A 25,048-nucleotide genomic window follows, 5' to 3' on the forward strand; every position below is an offset into this window, starting at 1 on the left:
CACCTTTGCCTTGCTGTGCTCACCAGCCGCAAACATGGGTTTCATCAGAGATGCAAAAAAAAAAAAAAAAATTAATTAAAAAAAAAAAGTCTGGCTGCCTCAGAGCTCCGATATCAACAGGGAAAGAGCCCCGCTCTTCACAGGTGTTGCAGAAGGCAGTTTCTGTGGGTGAAAAGGCAATTTGTGCTGCTTTCAGAGCACCAGGAGTTTTTCTGCAAATGTGATGGCTTTTCAGACAGGATTTGTTCCGGAGCAAACATTTGGTTTTAGCCCAGGACTTTGTGAAACATATCCCTCCCCGGCCCAGTGCTCACATTTCCAGACAGCCCCAAAATAAGACTGCCTGTCCATGTCCTGAGAAGCCCTAGTGGTTTTGCTGGGGAGGTTGAAGCTTTATCCCCCCTTTTCTGCTCAGACCGAAGCTGCAGGCGAGGGATGCCTGGGTGTTGTTGCTAGGTTAGTCATAGCCCTGCCGGAGATAAGTGCCGCACTCGCAGGGCTGCCGGAGCAGCTAATAGCCATCGAAAACTGCAGATAACCACAAAACAATAGATCTGTGCCCCCTTGCACCCATTTCAAAGCCCCCGGACTGCCATACCAGGTTGGGGTTGTTCACTTGTAACTGTTGTGGGGACCCCAAAAGGGACCCACACCTCACTGTGCTGGAGCCCTCCTGAGAGACAGTCCTGCTCCAGGGAGCTCCCAGGCCAAGATCCCAAGCCAGGAATTCTGGGCAGGCAGCTGCAGGCTGGAAACTCCTCTCTGCTGGGACTTTTAAGTAAGTAAGTCCTTATCTCCTCGCTAAAATGGATCACCTCCCCTAACCCACCGTCCGCCCCCAAGCAGGAGGGCGATGGTCATCCTTCAAAACACGGCTTTGAGGGATTACAACCCCAGCCGTGGGGTTCGGGGCCATTCAGAGCACACCAAATCCCACGACTGGTTTTATGCCAGCAGACGACGCAAGCAGCCTGGAGAGAAGAGCTATTTGTGTGCCTCGGTGTGTTTACAAAAGCCTATAAAACCCTCATTCGAATCCTCCTCACGAAGTCTCCCCTAAATGGTTTCTGCTGTTCTTACTCTTTGCTGCTGCCACTGAGCAACAGGAATAATTGTTTGGAGTTGGATTTTTCTCCTGTCCTGCACAGAGCTGCATGTCCCCATTGGGGCTGGGGCACTCGTTRCCATCTGAGGCTGAGCGCCACCAGGGTGCAGAGATATCTCCTGGCCCTGGCCCTGGGCAGCACTGCCCCTGTCTACCAGGCAAACGCCCAGCTCGAGAAGGGAGCTGCAGGGTYAGCCCATCCCAACCACGGAGGCACTCGGGAGCAGGAGGGGAACTGCAAAGACACCAGGTGAATTCTTTCTATAATCACACAATTTCCCCACACTTTAGGGACCTGCCCGGCCAGGGGAGCCCACCCCGCACAAGGATGTCTCTCACCTCCTGGTGGGTGTGTTTCAGGCTCGGTGTGGAGCAACACCTGGGACTGTCACAAGGCTGTGGCTGCCTGAATCAACTCCTTGCCCCCATCTCCTCTCTCAGATGTAATCATCTCCTCCTGCCACCTGGCTGAAATGTAGCTCCTTTCTTGATCCACCTGCTGGCACTTTGGGTGGTTGGGTTTTTTTTCCTCCTTCCTTCAGGGTATTCTGGCTTCTTTGCTCCATCCCAAAAGCAGGCTGGCAATGAAGTCCAGCYGTCCCTGTAAGAGCTGGGACAAGTCTGCCTGCCATAACTCCTCTCTCCATGCTGCGATCCTCAGCCACCTGGGAGCAGGGTCTCACTCTTCCCCACCGTCCTGCCAGCACAGTAGCTGGCACTGACCCCCGGCTCTGCTGGGTGCCCCTGACATGCCATTGCCATGTCTGGCCCATGCTGCCTGCAGCCCTGCCACTTGCCCAGCTGCCATCGTGCTAGGGCCCTGCAGGAGGTTACGCAGGTCTCAGGAGGGCTCCCACCATGAGCAGCAGGATAAGCGTTCCCCGGCGCCATGGGAAATGTGAGCCCTCTTCTTGCTGGGTCCGCTTTCAATCTCCCACAATGCTGGAGTCTCATATGATATATATATATATATACTTTAAATGGCTCAGAGAGAAGGCAGAATGGAAATACATGACTTCAGGTTTTCAGAGGTACTTATTATGTGTCTCCTGTTGTCTCTTGCTGGCTGGCGCACTGTTCATGCACAGGAGGGTACTCACTGGAAGCATTTGAGATGYTTATAGTAAAGTGTGTGTTTAGGCTTAAAAGGATGGAGGGGCAGCTCCTGTAAGCATGTGTAAAGACAGAGTGATCATTAGTACATATTTATTGAAGTTTACCAGCTATGTAACAATGGGTTTCTTCTTGCCATCAGAGTTAATTCCTCTGTAATTATGTTCTTAATATAGAAATCATTTGGCATTTATTTGCCATAATAAAACTTCCTATTGCATTTAAATTCAATGTGAAGTTAAGTGTATTTAGGAGACTCTGTTGAAGGCCTGAAATTAATATTCCCAGTTTCCTTTTTCCAAACAAGACAAACTCAGATTAATGCTAGCAGTCACAGCCATGTGTGTAGCTACTCTGTGATCAGTAGAAGCTTCATGCACATATCCAGAGAGAGGCTGTAGCCCTCATGGTGTGGGCAACTCTTCTAGCTTCTCACTGCCCTGCTCTGTCCCATGGCACTGATCCTGCTGATGATGCTAACAACTGATGCTACTTTCTGTGCCTGAGCAAGGAAAACACACAGTTGAGAAAAATCTGCAAGTGCTAAGATCACCACCAGCTGTCACAGTTTGTTGTACAGTTTGCGCTGGTTTTCAAAAGGCTCGCTTTAATAGTTGCAGTAGTAGGACGTTGGCTCTTTCCAGCTGAGCTGGTGTAAGGAGGGATCACAGAAGCAGATATAGGAGGCCAGAGAGCTCTGCAGTGGGTGCAGCTGGAGCTGGAAGAGCCTGGAAGACCATGGGCTGGCCAAGTGGCAGCTGCCATCTCCAGGCCTGGTGTGCTCAAAAGGAGACCAGGTAGGCTTGCACCTGCACATCCAAAGGCTGGGAGGTCTGGGACGTGCCCAGGACTCTGCTTGTTCTTCAGCTCTCTCTGTCAGACCAAGTATGAGGGAGGGCTAGGGGTTAAACCAAGTTAGACAGTCCTTTGTCTGAAAGGGACAGAAAAGGGGAAAATCTGTTATTGTTCATTTGTAGTTAAAAGAACAGGCCTGGGAAACACTTCCCACAACTGCCTGCTGGTGGGTGAGCAGTTTCAGCTTTGGTAGCAATGTGTGGATGGAGTCCCAGCACCACAGATGAGCCTGTTAAATAGCAAATAAAATGGCCGGGTAAAACACCGACATCAGTATGCTGATCCTGATCTAGCTATTTTCTCCCTGGATATACCAAGCATCAGAAGCTCACATTAGCAATAATTTTTTCCATCCTTCCTCAGAACCCCTCCCAGAAGGCTTAAAATAGCAGGGCCCAGATAATCATTACCCACTTTGACATATTGCAATGGACACGGATTGGGATTTCATAAAGAGAGGACAGAGCTGGAACAAACCCAGGCTCCCAGTTCGTCTCCAGCAATATCATCCCAGTTTCTCTGCAGCTATCTGAAAAGGCTGCTTTCTGAGGCAACTGCTTTTTCAGCTAATTTCAGGAAGCTGGCAGAATTAGGCCCACGCTCTGACTCGTGGCAAAGCCATAGAAACCCCTAAATCAGGACAGTTCTGCCCCAGCCAGTTCATCGAGGCAGTGGATGGGGATCCCAGGAGATCCCACACAAGTGCTAGGCAGGAGGCATGGCTGGGCTAAACATTAGTAGGGACAATATTCCCCCAGTGATGGGGCCCACGTGGCCTTTCAGAGCTCAGCATCTGAGCCACAAAGCAGTATTTTATCCATATGTTGGCAGGATAATAGCTGAATCTGGGGTCCCAATTCCCTTTCTGTTGACATTGGTTTTACCACCCTTGTTACCAACCCTGCTTTAGACCTGGATAACAAAACATGAAGGAGATGCCTCTGAGTCCAAAGCCCTCTTGGTTGTTTAAGAGGGAACGAGATGGTAGAGAGCAAGCTGAGGATCTACTGGAAGCTGCAGCCAGGGAGCATTTCTCCACTAGTTGCTGGCAAAGCAGAAATACTGCTTAGGTTGATCTGAACGACAAGATGTAATTGAACAAAAGAAAACTGCAAAAATAAGTGTTGGGAGTTATTCCCTCCCTTCAAGGGGCCTTTGGAGAACAGTTCCAAAGGGAATTGGTGGGAATGCTGCTGCTTGAAGCACTGGAGGATATGTTGTGCAGAACCATCTTCTACAAACTGACAGAAATGGACACTGGGGGTGTAATTTCCATCTCTAATTGCTGTGATCTGTGTCTCATTTAGTCTTGCTTTTGTGTGTGTGGTTTTTAGCAGAGGTCTCTGTAAAGTGAATCCTTCATGCGTTAATCACAGCTGACGGACTGTTCCTGAGCGCACTGTACAGTCAGCAGAGATTTTCTCCTTTGCTGTACTAAGAATTTATTCCTTTAATATGCCCTTGGTGTTTATTCTTCTTGTGGTACATAAGTGCATGTGTACGTGTGTGCATTTGGCACTTTTTATGAATGCCTGCTGTGTACAGAATTGGGCTTCACAGTATGCAAAAATAGCTGTGCACCACATGCAAAGATATAATATTTCACATGGCTGGAGAAAATGGTGATAAATCAGGCTTTTGCTGGATTTGCAAAATATCAAGAAATTGGGGGTTTCCAATCTCCACAATTCAGTCCTGAGTTCTTGCGGGAGACAGCAGGACTGTCTATGTTACAGACTCCTGATTAGGACAGGGGGACTGGGTCCCCACGGCGGTATGGGAAGCTTACGGACATCTTCTGCCTCTGAAGAAAAGAGCTCAGATGTTGTCGATTCATTTATTACAGAGCCAAAGAACCCACGGTGAGTCTCTCCCCTGCCCCTCTGCACAATGCAGGCTACTTTTATCCACTACTTTTGCCTGGAGGYTGTTGCTGTTTGTTTGCTCCATTCTGCCCCATTCTTGATCCTGCATCACCAGTGCTTTAGCTGCTCTTTAAGCAAAACCCAGGTCATTCACTTTTAAGCCCTGCAGGAGACACTGGTGTGTGGTGAGGCAGAAATGCAGGGATGCTGCAGAGCTGGGGATATCGTTGGTGCTGGGATCAAACTTGCGCACTGAGGAGTGAAGCTCATGAGAAAACAAGGCTGGCAAAGCAAGGAGGATTGAGAAAAGGAGGCTAGGCCAGAGCCACGAAGCAGCAATGCTTGTACCAGACTGGCCATGATATCTTACAAAGGGGAGCTGCTGGTGATGCCTGGAAAAATGACATGTGGGTTTGCCTCCCAGCTGGACTTCATTTGCCCTACTTCCCCCCGAGAGCTCAGAGCAGAGGGGGCATGCCACAGGCACAGATTTAGCTGGTGAGGGAGAGGGAATGCTGTGCTAAGTCCTGATCCCTCTCCGTTTGCCTCCTGGCTGGCAGCATGTGCTCATGTAGGTTTCTTACGGCACTTGTGCTTTTCCACCACCATTCCAGCAAGGGGCACAAACACACACGGCAGCATTCCAGCTCCTCCAACTACACCTTGCACAGACGGTTTGAATGTCAAACATCAGTGCTCCTCCATCCCACACACCTCCCTCCTATCTAATCTTTTCCCATTTTCCTTCTCCAGATAGACCTGTCTTTTTCTGTCGCACCTTTTCAGATGAAAAAAAATCCACAGATCCTAAAATCCTACTTGCTCCACTCCCCTCCCTTCGCATCCCCTCCAGTGTGTAATGAAAATCAGTGACAGGTAGAATGGAGTCTGGCTTTGTAATGTAAACAGTTATTTACAGTTTTGCTGAAATTTTATGAAAAATGACATTTTCAGGTCACCTAGCTGAAGTAAATGAAATGATTAACTTTTTTGCATTAGATTTCATATAAAAAGGTATCACTCTTGCCCAGTGTGGCTCTCTGTTCTTTGGGCCTTCAGACCTAACATGGATCCCTGAAATCTAAGGGTGAAATTTGAGGACCTTTTCCCTGCTGGGTTATGGGTACACAAAGACATGGATCTAAAGCACACGCTTGATACCTACGTTCAGATTCACTCCTCTTGATCCAGAAGCATTCAGAAAGAGATATCTGCATCTAGCACTGCAAACATTTACCACCTGGCAATTCCTGGGAGGTACTGCATGGCACTGGGCTCAGTCCAGCTCCCGGAGAGGAACAGCACCACCATGTCTGGCACGACTCAGTCGCGCAGAAAGACCAAAGGCCACAGTGGCCAGGCTCCTCCTTGGTGCCTGGTTCAGTTCAAGGAAGCTGCCCTGGGCTGAGCAGGACACCATTCTCCAGCAGAGTCTGTCTAGCACCTTTCCTCACCAGGAACTTTTYTTTATAAAAAAAATACTTTTTTATAAAAGGTTGCAGAGAGCCAGAAGTCTGAGCAGTGAAACAGCAGTGTCTGGTTTCTGACAGATCTGTGTCTGCTTGTTGCAGTCCAGGGTGGATTCTCTGGGTCTAATAAGAGTTGTATTCATCTAGAGTTTTCTTCAGTAGTGATACTGGGTGTTTCTCATCTACCCACCCATCTCCTTCTGAAAAATTGTAGGACCTCAGTCTTTGAGACCTCTACATCTCTGTCAAACTCTGTTCAGACTGGCCAGGAATTATTACAGGGAAAACCGATGGACACAGCATGATTGCATAAGCCAGGTAAAAAGAAACGTAGAGCAAATGAGCAGATGATGGGAGCACTTAGGCCAGCACCAGCTTCTACATGTGGTTGCCCAGCCGTGCCATGCCGTGCCATGCTCGGGTGCTGTGGGAGGAGGGGAGCCTTGCTGATGCTGTCTCTCTCTTTCAGGGGGAGTTGTTGAGCCCATGTCGATGCGATGGATCGGTGAAATGCACGCACCAGCCATGTCTGATCAAATGGATTAGCGAGAGAGGCTGCTGGAGCTGTGAGCTGTGTTACTACAAGTATCACGTCATTGCCATAAGCACAAAGAACCCTCTGCAGGTAAAGGTACTAGAGACATTTCAAAGTCTATTTATTCTTGTTTCTATTTTTGTTTCTGGGAGCAACTGGATTTTACCTGCGTGGTTTTTCATTCCCTGTGCAGAGGGATCTTTTCATCTGAGCCCTATAGAAAGGGTTGTCAGGGGCTGGTCCAGAGGGACCCCGTGTTCTGCTTGGGAGTAAGCAGGGGAATGTGTTGGGAGTCTGCTCTTCCTCTCCTTTGAAAATTTCTGCATTCATTTTCTTCCTGCATAAACAGCTGTGTGAATGTGGTAGTACTGTAACACCTCATAGCCCTTCAGATGCATTCATCCACTAGAGACTGCAGATGCATCTCCCCAAGGGCAGATGGGGAACAAGAATTCAAAGGAATTAAGGGATTTCCTACAGGGGACACAAAAAGTCTACAGCAAAACAGTGTCTTGAAAACCCGCTTGTCTAGAGTTGTGCCATTAACCCCAATCTCCTCCTCCTGGGACTCTTCTGTGTTGGCATGAGGGATGGAGGAGGTGGATGGAGGGCTCTTCCAGCTTCTCTTCTGATCCTGCAAACCTCTTTGCTTTACTGCTCACCCACAAGCAAATACATCCTGGCATAGCAGTAAGGATGTTGGAGCTGATGCTCTGGTCTCTTTAAGCCTGATTCTCAGTGATCATTTGCAGGTGTGCACACAACAGATAAAGCACGTCTTTATGTAAGTGGCTGYAAAAGGCATCAGAAGACCTTCTTTTCTGAGTTCAGAAGCACTGGGGTTTATTAAGCCCCACACAGGCTAGCAATTGAAAGTCAAGATTCAGAATGGGGAGAATTGTATGACTGTTAAAAACTGGATAATTTGTCCTTAATAGCTATTGATTTATTGCTGGGGCAACACCTGAAGCTGGGCTAATTGCTGCATGCATTTGCTGAGCGCCATTAGTGCCTCAGAGGTAAGGAAGCCCATTAGATTCAGGCACTACTGCTTAATTAGCATCACCTGGACTGGAGAGATATTACAGCAGCATGCCATGGTTTAGACCATGTCTATAAGGATGTTGTTCTGTCCAGCACCTGGCTGAGAGGCTTTGGCTCTCTGCTGGTCTCACTGCTCTCTGACAGGAGGCAAAGACCTTGCCAGGGAGCTGCAAACCCATTTTATTGGGGGAAAGGGGGGAAGAGGGTAATGTAAATCCTTGCTCTCTCCTCCAAACTGCTGCCTCTGTTTGTCTTTTTTCAATCCTAAGGTCACTAAACACAGTAAGGAAAGAGGGACAGCTCTTTAGGAATCCATACTTAAATGAAGTAGCAAAATTAGTGGGATGTTGTGGGGAAGTTTTGCGGGGGGAAAGAAAAAAGACTCCCTGCTCTAAAGCTTCTGATTCAATTTTCCATGTGCTGTGGACTAAAGAGATCAGTGGTTTCATCCCAAAGCCCAGACCATGGTGTTTTAATTTCTTGGCTCTAGTAATTCAGACCAGACTGAAAAACAGGAGGGGAGATTTTGACAAAGCAGCATTTGTTTATCTCTGGAAAGCTGGTCTATGAGTGCCCTAATGCTTCATGTGTCTCAGATCAGGGGTGTGATGCCGAGCAGTGTCGAAGGCTCGTGGGTGCAGATTTGTGAGTGTGAAYGTAACCAGCACTGCCTATACTAGATGGCCTCCAAATGCCCTACATCTTTATACAGCTCAGGGCAATGGGTCATTGACTTCCACCCTGCTCCTCACTTGGCCAAAATTTGCTAGAGCCATTCACAGACAAGCCCCCCTCCCACATGCACATTTCAAATGCTTGCACAAATGGTTGCTCTTTTTAGGCTCCTGTCTTAAAARGTGGCCTAATCTATTGGCCTTTGCCACAAACATAAAAGCTGATGGGCAGAAGCAACTGAGTTACAGAGCTTAGCTCTGAGAGACAGATTTCCAGAGGACCATGCAAACCTTGAGCTCTGAGGGCTTCATGTTTCTGGCTTAGGCTTCACAGCATTTCTGAGAGAAATGCTAGGAGATTTGGCAAGGAGCAATTGGAGTGAAAAGCTACTTGGTCTGGAATAAATGCAGCATGTGTAGAGTTATAGCTGCATGCCCAGGCGCCTGTGTAGTGTGAGCACAAAGCCACTTCTGGGAAGCAGATGCTACACAAGCACTAGCATGAGGAAATCCTCCAGGCAGTTGCTAATGTACAAGGCCTGGACTTTCCAAGAGGACTAAGGGGCTAGGGCCTCGGGTAACCCAGCACCAAGCATGCCCCCAGAGTTTCCTTCATTCCTCTGTGGTTCCCTCCATCCTCCAATGCTGGGAAAGGGACAGGGGACTGCAGTACTCCGGCACTCTGTGCCATAACAAAGTATTGCTGTTGTAATACTGTGTAGCTGGAAAGGGCGTCCCTTTTGCTCATTCTTCATTCTGCATATGGATAACAGGCTACACCTAGACATACAAGCATGTCTCTAAGTAAAGCAGTAATCCCTGGCCTTTCTTCTCTGGGTCTGCTGGAATTTGTGCCCAGTTTTATTCTTACTAGAAAGCTCTGAATTTCTCAATCACACATTTTGGAGGGCAAATGCTGTAGGAAACTAGTCATCTGTTTATTCCAGACCAACCATAATACAGGCAAGGACCACACAAACTCACCCCCTGCCTCCCCCTGCCCTCCCCCYGCCATGAAGTGAAACTGATTTGGGTGATGCTCTGAGCCTGTCTGGATTTTAATGAGCAACACAGCCTACATATCCCCTGCCACTGTTCCTGTGCCTTCTCCTGTGGCAGCCCACTGGAAAGCCAAACATAGGCAGCTGGCAGGCCCTGGGCTCCCTGGAGCTAGTCTAATTGATCTGACCGGATGCTGTACTTCAGCACACCTGATGCCCACATGTTCCCCAGGATTTGCACGTTTCTCTGCCCATTTTGACACATGCTGCACATTTTYTGGAGTGTTTAGGAGCATGGCATGGGCCAGACGTGTGTGGAGACTCATGATGTGGGCAGAGAAGTTACAGCCGGGGGAACACAGTTCATATATAATTAACACAGATTCCTTCCAACCTCCAGGCTGTTATGATGTCTCATACCAGAGAGAGGCCTCCGGCCTGGTATTCTGACAGAACAGAATGAATCTCTATAAATTAACCCCCAGCCCTGGACTGCTGGGATTTAATAGCAAAGGTCTTAAAGCAACAACATTGCAGACCTGCTGAGACAGGGGGATTAAGGTTGTCGGAGAACATTGAAAGCGTCCGCCAAGCAGCAGTCAGTCAGCAAATGAACAAAAATATCCCACAGGCTGTGACAAACCAGAGGGTACTGAGTCTTTTTCTCTACATCCATGTTCCTGCTGCCTAGTCTGCCAGTCCCAGAGAAAAGAGTAGTGGGCAGGGGGATTTTAAATCCTTCTCCTCATTGCAATATTTGTGCAAAAACTATGACTTTAAAAAGTTTTTAAACCCTGAAGACACAAGGTTGGAAGCATCTAATAACACTGCAGGCWCTTTGGTGCTGATATGTGGTGGGGGAGTTATCCACCATGACAGGACTCTGCATTGGATCTCCTCTATCCTCCTCCTTAGTAACCACTGATGAGCCACATTCACTTTTTTTAAAAGCAGGATCAGATCCTCTGATTTTAGTGAAAACAAGATCAGCTTGAACCAGCCTTTCCAGACCTCCAGCTGTCTAAAGTCTGGGGAATTTCTGCTCTGGTTACACTTGCTGTCTCTGATTCTTTCTGTCTCATGGGTTGTTTCAGTTCCAAAGATCCTCAGTTAACCAGTCCTGGGGTTGGGATCTGTTACCAGTTCTCCTCTAGCTCTAGTTTGACTGTGGTGGTGGTCCGTTAAGAGCTGATGAATGTTTGTTTGTTGTGGCCTCTTCATCAGGACTCCCACATCCACAAGAAAAGCAGCTGAGGCACCAGAGTGCTTGAACTTCAGCCTGAACTCCCGAGCAAAAAGGCCAGAGACAAGTTCACTGGAGCCTCCTAGTTGTCCCTGTTTGCTGGATCTCTTGTCCTGAGTATGAGCCTTGGTTGGTTCCTGCTGAGCTCATCCCTTCAGCTCCAGTGTGCAAGCACTGTGAGCAGTCATAGCAACAGAGATATCACGGGATGGGCCTCGTAACAGGGGCTTTCTAGGACACAGATACCGTAGCCTGAGTTTTATTAGATGCTGTGGCACATGGGGGAGAGGGGGTTTCATCACTGCACATGTTTCATTACACAGCCCTGGTGCTTTGGGAACAGACCCTCCTTCCTCCCTGCTGCCTTTGCAGTATCTGAATAAGCAACATGATCTGTAAATGTACAGCAAGGGAGCTATTGTAGCTGTAGGATAAATTTGTTTGGTGAATTTGTAGAAAGAAAAGCCATCTTCCAAAAGGTGATTGGAGAGGATTCCCAGGGCCCTGGGACAGCAGCAAGGGGAGAGTCAGACCTAAGCAGTGCTGGGAATGGTCCACTTTATCCTTCTAGGAAAAAACGCTGCCTGCTTGTGATCGTGGGCCTGAAAATGAAATTGCTGACTAGCACAGCTCAGGATGTTAATGATACATACTAAGGGGACGTGTCAGATACAGCAATAAAAATAAACTGAACTGCCTGAGGCAGGGATGGGGGAGCTCTCAGAGGAGTGTAGGAAGGCTTTTCTAGCAAGCAAGTCTTCTTAGCAAGTTGCTGCAGTAAGACATAGATTTCTTCTGCAGGCAAATATATGCTTTGGATCTGCTCATGTTGGTGCTTGTGAATATCTGGAGACGGTAGGTGCCAGACAAAGGGAAATACAGATCAGGCCCTAAATATTAWAATAATGACATTATTAATTAGCGTTACATTTCCAACAGGGGTTTTCAGTCACAAGTCTCTGAGCAGAAGCACTGAAGCAAACAGGGAAACAGCCTTGTCCCAAGTTTAAAACATAAATTACAAAATAGTGYAAAAGAACAAGTATGGCATGACCAGCAGGGACAGGCCCCAGCTTGACCCCTGGCTGAGATCTTCGCAAATGTCTGACCTGGGCTCCTAGCAAACCCATTCTGAGGCATTTGGGTCACAGAGCTTTGCAACTGGGGAAACTGGGGAAAATTGGGGGAAAACAGTCCAAGAGAGATTGGTGTTTTGCACATTCACATCTGGGTGTTGTGCCAAAGCAGTCAGCCAAGAAGCACGGTAGCAGAGAAGAGCCAGCCAGCTCCWAAGTGAAAGAGGACGTTTTTTCAGAGTGTCTGGAGGGAAGGAGTCCTTTTTCCAGTGTGGGTGGCAAGCACAGAGAGCAAGCAGAGAGCTGCTTCAGCATGCTCTGAAGCCATTGTAAGCGCAGAGTTCACAAAGCTGCTCCTGCTATCCCATAGGAGCCTTTAAAGCTTTTTGGTACCACCAGCTCCTTAGTTCTGCCCTGTTCAGCAGTGGCAGATCATCTGTAGAGCTTTCTACCCGACTAGAAGTTATTCTCTTGATTGACAACTTGGGTGAGCTGCCACTTGTTAAAGGTGAACTTCTAATACAACTTAGCAGTTACCTGGGACTTGGCAGTCATTTTAAGCTGAGGATAGAAGGGCTCATTTTGAGGTCTCTCCTCTGCAAGGTGGGACTCCCTGACACTGTGACCTTGCTAGAACATGAATGTTTGAGTTGGAGATTTGGAGGGAGGAGTTTGTGTCCATAACCAGGCATTCAAGCAAAGAGCTCTGGGGGGGTTCAAAAGTGCCAGTAAAAGGATGCTGCAGTGCTGCTAAGACCTTTCTTTTTGCAGCTGTAGCAGTGACCTGAGGCCACTAGGGTCACCCACCAAATCCCTGGTCTGCTGGCCTTAAAGATCATAGAGATGGATTAGGAGAATGGGTGATTATCTAAGGGCTGTTATGAAATCTGAAAGGCACAGTACTGTGATAGAGATCAGCCCCTGAGACTGTCAGTGCAGGGATGCACCAGGCCCACCTCCTGCAGCTAAAATTCATCATCACATTCCACCTCTGAACAACTCTTGGACACTTCTGTCTATGTTTTCACTGGGTAACATGCTTTACCCTCTGTATGGCCCCTGTTTTTCTCTCTGTACATACCTCTTACCCGAGGATGTATAACAAAATGGAATTAAAAGATTAAAAAACCCTCCAACTCTTGATGGTTATTGGTGGTCCAGGCTAGGTGTGATGATAAATTGCAGTTCTCAGTGTTGCCAAAGAGGAAATACAACTTTTTTTTTTTTTTTTGGAAAACATTAAGTTCTTTTGCAAGCAGTTATTTTGCCCGGTGTTCAGCTCTGACCCATTTACCTCCTTGCCAAAGGGTAATCACACCCCAGTGCCACTTCCTGAAGAGAGTCAGGACTGCTGCTGTGTGTGTCACAGTCACTTAGCGCAAGATGCTGGGGGAGAGTCTCCTACTACCCAGCACGGCTGAAGGACTCCAGGTTCATTCATTATCACCACAGTGAACTGCCTGGCAGCTGCTACCAGCAGAGCAGTGTCAGGCAGCAGTCCTGCCTGTGTTTCAGCCTCCCTATTCCCAGCTGAAGAGAGCTRGGTTTGAAGTTTGCACTCAGGAGTGTAACTTCTCTGTGCCCTGAGCCATGTCCTCTTTGATAGTATAACAATTTCAGTATTRTACCTATCTCCCTGTCTTGGAAAAAGCAGTGACACTAGTTGTACATGGCTGTTAATTGTAGAAATCAGCTGCTGCTTCTTTTTCTTTAATTATTACCTTGGAAGAACCTGTTGCTGCCACAGGCCTTGCAGTTTGCCAGACAGACAGTGAGTGGCCAGTCCATTACCTCCTCTCAAGAGAGAAATGATGCAGAATGATTTGGCTGGCACAGAGGCACATGGGTCAGCATGAGTGACTAGCAGTAAAACCTTAGCACATAGCACTACGTACTGAAAGGCATTCCTGCTTCTTCAATATTTGCCAGAGCTAGTGGAAGGGGAGACAAGATCTGGAGAAAGCTTCAAAGGTGAAAGTACAAACCCACCCGCATACCCCCCCACACACACCCACACACCTGTAGTCCTGGAGCTCTGAGTTGATGATACCAGTAGCTGATTTGCCCTGCRTCTGCTTAGTCTTGTGAGGACGAAGCTGAAGAGCGCTGATGGGAGGACTGTGTAGCTGCTGGTCCCATCCTCAGAATCCTAATTTGAGAGAAACAGATGCTAGAAGGCCCATTGCCCCCTCTTAGCCCTGGAATGGCCTTTGCTCTGTCTCATGACAGGAGAGGAGCTGCATGGCTGTGCATCTCTTTTGGACTCCAGCATCTGGCCTTGATCCTCCGGTCATGAATGGCACCACCAAGCTCCCAGCCTTCGAAAGAGGGCTGTTCACTACCTCATGTTCTTCATGGCATGAAGGGGCCACTGGTGTGGTTGCCTTTGGTGGAGGTATGGAGCAGGCTGGGTCTTTGGGCAGAGTGGGAATGGGCTGTTTAAGAGATCATTGCATGTCTTCAGTGCTCTGTGTTTGTATTTGGCTGGGCCAGCCATTGCAGTGGATGGCAGGAAGGAGACTGCGGTTAGCTGAGCCCAGGCCTGGCTCAGCAGGATACAGTCTCTGTTTCTGTTCAGGAGCTTTATGGCTATATTATCTTGTGGCCAACTAAGAGATAAGCTGGTACCACCCACCTCACTGATGCTGCACATCCCTGACAACTGATTTGAAGGCTGCCYGCCCTTGCAGGATATGAGCCAAGGACCAAGGCTGGCAGAGGCGGACACTTCAGCTCACCTCTGAGTCAAGCCAAGTAATCTCCTTCCAGATGCAACTGCACACCTCAGCAACAGTTTGAAGCTCTTGTCTGTTCCTCTCCAAAGGCAGCCCTTTGCAGGGGGCTGCATCCAGGTTAGGGTTCTGGTCTTTGGACTTGTAGCAATGTCATAGTGCCTGCCCCAGCATGTCTCCCATTATCCTTTTTGCCCTTCGAGCAGGGCTCAAAGTCACGTCCACAGTCCAAAAACACTGGTAGCTCCTGGCTGGCCTGGACTCTCCTGAGGCACCAACCATTCAAGAAGGACCCAGCAACTGAACTTCCTTCTTGCTCTCTGAAATGGTGGCACAAGGCTTGACAGGTGACCCTGCTGTCTCAGCGTGTGCCTGACAGATGGGCAGGCTGATCTGGGCTCTCCAGAGTTACCACTTCACAGGAACACTGAATGAGGGCTGAATTCAGGCTAAAGCTTTTCAGTTCCTTTGAATCCTCTATACCTGCAAGAGGCTGAATTCCACCTTTATTTATCCTTCTGCCAGTCCCACTGAGATTTCAAGGGCATGTGTCTCACAGCTACAGGTGGCCTATATACCTCAATGCCAAAAGAGACTACCTCTCCCCAGCCTGTTTAAGCATTTGATTTCTGATTTGCAGGAGCAGCCATGGACCACGTCCCCAAATCTTGTTAGAGAAAGCAATTTTAGCTCTTAGTTTTTACAGGGCCATTCTCTCAGCAGTGTAAATAAGAGTAGGGAGGGCTTATTCTGGATGACAGAGAGGAGTCCAGGCTCAGGATATTTATACTGTAGGTTATACAGAGCTATTTGACATAATGAATGGATTTAGGGGAGTTATTTCTACTTTTTTCTTGTTCTGAGGAAGAAGCATTGCTGTTTACCTTGGAACACAGCCTCAATGTGTCATCACCCTACAGGCAAGSAGTCCTGACCACAGCAACTCGTGTTGTTTGTAACATGTTTTATGGGATGTGCATTTCCTCAGCGAGATCCTACCTAGTGTTGTGATCCTGTCAGATCTCACAAAGTGGCACAGAAACCAGCTTATGGCTTACATGCAAGACCTCTAAAGGACAGCTCAACTCTCTAGGGCCCTTCCGGTCACAGCAATAGGATGCTGTGGCCCCAGGATGCTCCTTGGCCTCCAATTCAGGTAGCAACTGAATGTTCTGGCTTGTGATGGCCATCACAGACCCGCTGCTGTGGGGATGCTATTTTTGGTATCTTGCCCCCAGTCCATGCTGCCTGACTCAGCTTTCTGTGCCTTTTTTGGTGAGATGCAGGATTCTTCCCCATTTTTCTTCTGAAATGCTGTCAGGAAACGTGGGGCCATGCTGTCAGGAAACAACTGTCACGCTCCCTACCAGAGGTGTCTGCATTTCAGCACTGCCTGAAAGGATCTACGTGTAGGGCGCACATATCAYGTCACAGGTGCTCTCTGGGATCTCCAAACTACCACGATGTAAAACAGTGCTGTTCACCATCTAACTAATCTCTTTTTTTTYTCCCTCCTCCCTCCCGCTTGTCCCTTCTCCTCTCCCCCCTGCCTCCCCTTGCAGTGGCAGGCCATCTCTCTGACAGTCATTGAGAAGGTTCAGATAGCAGCGGCCATCTTGGGTTCCCTCTTCCTCATCGCCAGTATCTCGTGGCTCATCTGGTCGACCTTCAGTCCTTCAGCCAAATGGCAGCGCCAGGACCTGCTCTTCCAGATCTGCTATGGAATGTATGGCTTCATGGACATTGTCTGTATAGGTGGGTGAATGCATCTCATGGCACGGTGGATGTCGCCCACCCACTCACGCCCAGAAAGGAGCGGGAGATGGCACATGGAGAGCCGGCCTGTACAGCTCTGCTCGGATTGAACCCCCTGCTTTTCTCCCTCTTTGCTTTCATGGCACCTTTTTTACAATGCTTTCTGCTCACCTCTGCAGCCCTGGGGTATCTCCTTGGCCAGGCTGGCAGAGGGACCTGCAGCAACTGCACAAACACACTGAAAGTCAAACCAGGGAAATGAATCTCTCTTCAGAGCAAGAAGAGGGCAGAGAGGACAGGGGGGTTAGGAAGTGTGAGGCCATTGATTAACACTGGGAAAGACACTCCTTTCCCTTCTGAAATAGGTAGTTTAAGGAGTGCCCCATATTTAGGTACAACAGGGCCTGGTTTGCACCCAGCAACCAGAAGCAAGTTGTCCACATGCAACAGCTCGGCTCCCCAGCCCAGTGTCTCTGACTGGCAGGGGTAGCTGCCCCTCCTGGAGCTGCAAGACCCAACCAGCCTGAGTCATGGCCCAGCCCAGGATCCTTGTCAGAGGGACAGAACCCCTGGCACTGATCAGCTCTGAGCCAGCCATCTGTGCAGGGAGGTGTGGGAGGAGGTGGGGGTGAGGGCGAGATCTCTGCCCACAGACAGCCTGGGTGCAGCAGTGTCTCCCCAAGACCTCAAGCTGTAACCCCAGTGCAGACTTGCCAGAAGGGGGGATATAGCTGGTGATCCCTAATGGCAGAGGCACTCATCAAGCCAGGCCATTGAAAGAGTGACATTTACCAAAATAGTCCAGTAAACATCTCCATCTCCAAATGTGCTCCTGATCACTGTCCACCCAAGCACAGGCTACCAGGTAACATTGATTCAAGTGATCCTGCCAGGAAGCAAAGAGGGTCCCAGAGAGTTCCTCGTGACAGGTTTCTTCCATCAGTGGTGTAAAGCAGAAGGTATAAATCCCAGAAATTCAGTGGGACAAGCCATTTCTCTTTTTTGGTAGATCTGTATTTGTGCGTAGAAGCACTCCTGAGGAAAAGAGCACAGCTCTCCGTTCAACCTTCAGGAGAAGCAGTACAGACTATATCACAGAGCAGTAGCTGGTGAAATGAGGGTACAGAAGTAAAACAAACCCAGTGCCAAGGAGAAAGATCTGGACAACACACCTCAGTGTCTGGGTTCAAATGGCTCTTGGCTTCAGCATCCTTCTAGAATAGGACTTGGGCCTGTCAAAACCCAGACCAATTCTTCCCACTGTTGCCAATACTGTGCTGGTAACCAGACATGAGCTTGACCCTCAGAGATCATCCTGCTTCTTCATGAGATGCTGGTAGAGCTGTCACACATCTCCAGGAATAAGGAGTGGCAAAGGCGGGTGAGAGAGAGACAGGCAGCATCCATATTGGTACATATAGCCACTGCTGACATCCTCTTGTCAGTGAGATTGGGACTGGAAGCAAAATGACCCCTATGCTGGTGCAGTGTGCATGTGTGTTGCCTTGTTGGCTGATGATGGAAGTGGAGAGCCTTGGCCTGGACGGATGTCAGTAACATGATTAGCTGGCTTTGATAAAGCTTCAAGAGCTGAGGGGAACTGATTAGCTCATCATCTGTCAATAGAAGCTAAAACCTCCCACACCATCGGTGGAGAACAAAACATACCAGCCATGAACTGAAGGGGAACCAGGCAGACAGATTTGGATTTGAGGTTATTTGTTTTTTTCTTTTTTTCTTTTTTTTTTTTAAGGATCTGGAATCTATTTATCCTCTCCAACTGCTCTGGGAGGAAGAAAGCTCCTTTGCATCCCACTGATGCAACCCCACCCTTAAGCTTAGTGCCCTAAACTGGAAACTTTGATTTTTACAGCCAAAGAGCAAGCCATCCCCTTGCCAGAAACGTTTCAGAGTCAGGGCTTAAGGCAGCCCTTTCCCTTACAGTCTTCCCTGCACAGCTGGGAGTCCCAGTGGGCCATATACTCAAAAGGAAATGGGAAGGGGTCCAGATGGACTGAGTTAACATGTCCATACGTGGCTTCTCTTGCCTGGCACCTCAGAGCAGTGTCCACCAGAGATGGCTCCGCTTGCTGTATGCAGCATGTTTGCTTGTACTGCCAGGCAGCCCGCTCATGTTCAGCCAGGAAAGGTGATTTTTTGGGACCACCAGAGACATTGTATACATTTCACTAGAAATGTCAGTATATGCATGAAGCCAGGCCTCTGCGCCCTCCCCGTGTAAAACTTTCTTTTATCATGCATCAATATGCATTTATCATGCAATCCAGCCACAATCCATATTGGCTGATGCTGCTCGCTGCTCTGCAGTGGAGGGGCAGCTCTGAGCAGTGGTAGGCTGAGACTGGTTGTTCACTCTCCTCCCTGCCTCTTCCTCCTCTTCCTTTTCTGCAAGGTTGAATGGAGTGACAAATGAGGTCCTCACAGAGAATTGTGACTCCCTGGCTGYTGATACAGTCAGGTCTTTCTTCTGAGTGACATCTCTACAGCCCTGCTGATTTCAGAGGGCTGCATCAGTACTAGTCAAAAGGCTGATTTGTCCTGCAGAGAGATCAGGTCAGGTCAGGTCAGCAGATGGGGCTGATCAAGGGAACTCAACAACTGGGTTTAATTCCTTATTAATTATAGGTTTCCTTGACTGCAATGGATGCATCAATGCCAGCTCCAGAGAAGCCTCACAGTGAATTCCTCACTATGGAACAGCTATTTTCCCTCTGTTTATACTTCTCCCAAACCTTGCAGCCTCCTGCAATGTCTTTGATCACAGTCAGGCAAAGCTGGCTCCGGAGGTTCAGAATTCTGTTCCTGACTGCTAGCATGGCCCAAAGCCTGTTGTTATCCCTCCCTGGGCTTTAGTTCCACTTCTGCAACTTCAGGATAAAACCTCTCATGGATAATTGCAATGACAACAGCTCTTGAAATACTAGGGCGCAGTCTGTGCATTTTGGTTTCCCCTCCTCCACTCTCCAGCCCCTTTTCCCCTTTTGCTTTCCAGCCTGTAGGTGGATAGGAAAGATTTAGGAACAAAGAAATGCTCAGTGATGGGGAAAGAGCAGGACAGTAAATACACTCAGTTCTGTTACACTTGCTGTGGTCAGCTAATGTAACATGCACTGGTGCCTTGTTTGGTAACAGGCTGGCCAGCCTTAGTATGCAGAATGTTATGCTGTAGGTCCTACATTAATTGTATGAATTCCAATTGTTCTTTCCCCCTGCACTTTGTTTTCCCTGGCAGAGGGGTAGAGGTTTGAAAAGCAAGGTATTTACTAAAATGCAGGTGTGCCAAGGCAGAGCTCCTCCACAGTTCCTGCTAGTTCCAACTTTGGTTGTTCTTAGATTTCTCATGTCCATTGAAGAGCTAGTGACATTTGTCCACGAGGTGGGTTTGCACACCCAGTCACTAGAGGTGCTCAGCAAGGCACAATCTGACACCTTAGAGTTTCAAAGCTGAAGAAGACASCAGATCTGCAGAGATCCTGACTATCGCCAAACAGGAAATGCACCTCCCCAGCTGCTTTGTGTGATCTCCTCTCTGCCAAGTCCCTGCCATTCATCAAGGGATTTATGTAGCAATTTGCCACAGCAGAGGTATCTATGGCAGTTTGCATGGGTAATGCCATGGCAACACTGTTTTTTCCAATGTGGAGTCAAAGGTGAGGGCACAAGTGCTCACTTGCACATACAGTTCCCTCGGGTGCATGTGCAAATGTGGGATTTGCACAGACCATTTGGTGCTCATGATCTTTACTTGAGCTGCACCTGATCTGAGACAGTCTGAGATCTGCTCCAAGATGAGCTCTCAAAATAGGGCTGTTAACTCAGAGACTATTGATCCATGCATTAAAATCCAGAGGTCTTAGGGCTGACCCTCAACCTCTAACATTCAGTAACAGACTAGTTTTCTTTGGGCTTCTCTAGATCCCAGCACACTTAGCAAAGACAGCTGTAAGGGATACCATTTGCTACCCCTTCATCCACCATGGAAACAGAACCACAATCAAAGTGAAATGAATCTGCTCACCACCATCAGGACAAAGAATTTGGCCTCAGGTGCCAGAAGCCGTATCCCTCTGAACAAGGTGTGCAAGCTGTTCTTTCAACACTGTTCTCCCCCTTGCTCTCGGATGTATAACAGGAGGGTAGAAATCACTGGAAAGAATTGCTTGGGAATTGTGGAAGTCTCCAATACCGGACTGTTTAAGAACTAGTGAGAAAAACAGCTGTCAAGAACTGTCAAGGTTGGGGAGGGTTGATCCCAGTTTGGGAAGGAGGACTAGCCATCTTGATATCCTGCCAGCCCAAACATTTTTGACTCTGATTTCTCTCTCTTTCATGTGTGCTATCTCTGGTCATGTCTATAGGGCAGATATGAGAACTGTATTAAACTAGAATCTGGTAACGGTGCCAGCACAGGTATTGTTCTGCTATAAAGGCATCTGCAACATAAATATTTGAGATCAATAACCAGGAAGCGAATGAAAAGGGAGATGTGGACAGTTCATTGGAATAACTGCTTTCCCCATGGGTCCATGAGAGGTAAATCCAGAAAGCTGGCATAGAGAGGGATTAGCAGAAATGCAGGTATCAAAATGTAAAAATAARTGGAGTGAGTCATCACAGGCCTGAGGTACTGAGTAGAGAGAGTAGCAGCTTAAAGCTGGGCTGTAAATCCTGAGAGATACCTGCCTGTTAATTAAATGGCAGTCCTTGGAGAGAGGAAGGAGGGGTTTGCCTCTCTCTCTGTCAAGGTGCAATTAGGGAAAGTCAGTGTTTGTAGTTTAGAGTGTCATTTGGGGTCAGGAGGACAGAAAACAATCTCCTGTTAAACAAGGAGGAACTCTGCCAGCTAATGAGAGCATGTCACAGTCTAGGCTAAGGAAATCACCAGATATGTTCTGAGGGGGAACTGCATCTCAGGAGGGCAATTAGCAGGCTATACACACAGGGTTGTAGCTGTTATGGTTTGTGTGGGCAGTCCTGTATGCGCTCACACATGGGCATCCATCTGATTGGCATGCTGGGGGGAATTATCCCCAGTCACGCAAGCAGCAATCTGATCTGCCTTTCCTTGGATCACTGTGTGGTGGTAGCTGTTGATCTGTCCATGCCCATCCACTCCTTGTACTCTGACTCACCCCTGCCTTGGTGCTGTCAGTTGCTCACTTTTGTAAGCACTAAATCCTCATGTTCTTTGAAGCTTTCTTTGGCAGCCAGTCCCTGAGGTATTTGCCTTCACAACAGTAGCTGCACTGCAGCTCAATAGCACAAGAGACAAGCAAAGCAGGACCATTCATCCTGCCAACGATTTTCATTGGCACGCCATGGCAATCCATTATAGATCAGGAAGTGTGTGCCCGCTGTTTTTAATTCCAGCTGCCAGGAAGAATAATCAAAAGCATCCAGTACATCTGATGGCATCTCAGCACAACCGTAGGTAATAACATAAGAAATCAATAGCCAATTAAAACTGATCCACAGCATTTGATCTTTCATAGTGCAATGGGAACAGTAATTAATGGAGCTTCCTTGAGACGGTCACAATTCAAGCTTCCTGCCAAGACTAATGTGGTTTCGTTTTAAATGGGTTTTGCTTCATCGAGGAGATGCCAGGCTGAGGTAGCCTCAGAGTGTTTTTTAGCCAGGTCACTTGGGCCCTGAGCATCCAAACAATTTAGAGGCCAAATTCCCAACAAAATCAAGAGAAACCATAAAGTTAAGTGTCTTCAGGGTCTTGGTCTTCATCTGTATTGATGATCTGATTTTCCAGAGGAAAGTGGATGTTGTCTCTCAGGTCTGTACTGTCCCCTGTGGTAGAAAGTAGGAAGAATTGCTACAGTAGTAGAGAACAATCTCTGGGGAGGCACCAAACCCATGTGTTGACTTGATGACACTCTAAATGAAGAGCACAAGGCAGACAAGTTGAGTGAATGCCTTTGGAGGAGAAGCCTGAGACCAACCCAGACAGTGAACATGAATGACTTCAACACACTTAGAAGAGATCCATGAGAGTAGGCAGATCCACCATGCTCTTCATCTTAATGCACTGCTTGCCACACTGCTCACACACTTCTTGTCCAGTCTGCCTGCAAACAGGGGCAGAAGGGTCTGGGAGCATGATGATCATGTTTGCTATGAGCCAATCCCAGAGTGTCTCTTTAAAAATAGACATAGCCAAGGTGTCCCTGCAGTCAGAGAGGCCTCTCTCAGATAACATCCAAAATGGAGCCAACAGGCCAGGAGAGAGAAAGACAGTCCCATRAGGGTGAGGATGGACAGCCCAGCTTCATGTATGTTAGTATGACTGAAAGAAAAGGTTCTTCTGTTAGCATCTGCTGACCATTGTATGGGCAGTAGTGAAGCTTCCGGTCATGCACCAGTTGTTCTGCAGAAGGGTGTTGTGGATGACACTGTGCTTTCCTGCTCACAACAACCTCATAACTGATATTTTCCTGCTTTTGTTCTTTCTCCTCCCTCTAAAATCACTCTTTGCATCTGAGCACTCTATTCTTCCTATGGAGACCATGGGGAAAAGGGGAGAGGCCTGTCATAACTGTTTCTCCCTTGGCAATGTGCTCTGAGAAACCCCATGCCCTAATTATTTTCCCTTGAGTCATGGGAATAGAGCAACTCACAGGGTCTAGCTGGCTGGAGAGTGAGGACAGGGATAAACAATAGGTGAGCTTGGGAAACATAGACTGAAGTTGTCCCCCCTGTGTTAGAGTCTAGTACCTCTTCCTCACTACCATCTACCTCACTCTCTCTTCTTGCCCAGAGTTTAAGGTCCCTACAGTTTTCCATGGCTACCTGGAGCTAACTGAAGTGACTGGATCCAGGTGCTACCAGCAGAGCAGGCAGATATGATAAAGGCAGGCAGCTGATGCCTTTTTTTTGCATTGTGAATCTTGGATTGCATGCATCCAGCCACAGTGTGCATGTCCGGCAGATCACTGATTATCAGCTGCAAGGAGGGGGCGTGGAAACAGGAACAGTGGGGGACAGGGCAAGTTGTGGGGCTCCCAACCTCGCTGGGCAGAAACTGTCCCTAGGAACCACTCATTAAGGGCTCTGTACCTGGGCCAGCAGCACAAGAAGCGAAGCTGCACAGTTGATCTGCCGACTGACTTCTTGGCCCTTAGGCAGGAATGTCGGATGCTCCACAAAGCCAAGACATGCAACCCCTCTGTTCCTGAAAGATGGGAACTATTTTTATCTAATGCTGCATTGATTATTCAATAAGAGAGAAGAGTGGGCCAGCCAGAGWGTGTGCATGTGTGCTGTTTTCACCAATGGGTATTTCTGCAGGGGCATAATGTGAGTACTGAGCTCCAATACAGTTCTGGCAGCTCTTTGTAAAAGGTGCACATCACTGCTGAGCAAAAAGCCACAGGGTTTGGACCCAGATCTGTACGTCTTTTTTCATGGTAGGGCCTTGGATTCCAGCACAGCCAGAAGAGCACCTGGCCTTTTACATGTGTCCCTTCAACTCCATGGTCTTTTGCCACAGCTATCTTCATAGCTTCCCACTGTTGCAACAGGGCTCCAGAGATGTATTTTGTCATGAATAACCATATGGTGCTCTCTGCTCCAGTGGATCAATGTGTTTAGCAATTAATGAGGGCAACATAATTAACATTTTCTGAGAGGGAAGAAAATCCTTCTGGCTTGTGAACTGTATCTTGTGCTTTAGAGGGAGATAAGGTATAACCAGAATGATGCTACCCTGTCACTAAATCCTGTGCTGGACGTACCTGATGTCTCTGGGTTAAGTTCCCATCCATGGGCAGAGGCAGTAACACTCACCTGCCTGTCAGCTTCTGTACCACAGCAGGATGTTCCTTCACAGGCAGCTGATAGCACCTCCTGCACCAGCTACATATATGATATTGTGCTGTACTGTAAGGGCAGTCATGTCCTTCTGCTGTGTGCCAGGCTGTGTTTCCCCAACTGCCTTCTGTCTCATCACTCTTTCTGCTAGAGCCTCTGTCCCAGCACACACATTACTCCTGGAGTTGAGAGGCTGTGGTCTGTGGCAGGCCACTGTGGCTGTAGCAAGAGGAGGCAACTCTGTAATCAAAGTTGAAACCATGGGGAAGTCCTTCCCTGCTTGGAGTAGATGATGAGCTGCTTTTGCTCTATTCCCTATAGGGAACAGGAGCCAGAGGCAGAGGTAAGAGATTAACAAGAAGTCACATTAATCTGGCTCTGGGATCACTTTTTAAAGTAATGACTGATCGGTTCCTCCACTGTAGGGATGGCTATCTACCAACAGAGCCACGATTCAGATCCATATACAACAACTCGTAATCAAGAATACTGTAGATAGGCTCATGGGTGATCTCAGGCCAAGCAGTGCCTGTGTTCCCTCACTGATGAGAAAAAGTCTTGGCTTTGCTAAGTTTATTCTGCCTGGAAGTTACTTCCTAAAGCAGTGCTTTTCTTCCTGAATCAAGACTCACCAGTGACAGCCACAGCCTGAGTCCCTCTGCCCAGTGACAGAACTGGATGTACAATACCCATACGGACATGTAGTGTTTGATGAAGTTATTCAGTAAGATTAAATAAA

General features: G+C 48.1%; 1 protein-coding gene across 1 annotated transcript in view; it reads left to right on the forward strand.

Annotated features, from left to right (window-relative positions):
• The first annotated feature begins 853 nt into the window (after nucleotides 1–853).
• The window catches only part of MARCH4 (membrane associated ring-CH-type finger 4), a 37,999-nt gene continuing 13,804 nt past the window's right edge, over nucleotides 854–25,048 (forward strand). The window contains exons 1-3 of the mRNA XM_026077956.1: nucleotides 854–1,000; nucleotides 6,877–7,032; nucleotides 16,275–16,467. Of these exons, the coding sequence (XP_025933741.1) occupies nucleotides 854–1,000; nucleotides 6,877–7,032; nucleotides 16,275–16,467 (496 nt within the window). The remainder of the gene's footprint in view (nucleotides 1,001–6,876; nucleotides 7,033–16,274; nucleotides 16,468–25,048) is intronic.

Source organism: Apteryx rowi, unplaced genomic scaffold, assembly GCF_003343035.1.
Source record: "Apteryx rowi isolate R43461 unplaced genomic scaffold, aptRow1 scaffold_47, whole genome shotgun sequence".
Taxonomy (NCBI): domain Eukaryota; kingdom Metazoa; phylum Chordata; class Aves; order Apterygiformes; family Apterygidae; genus Apteryx; species Apteryx rowi.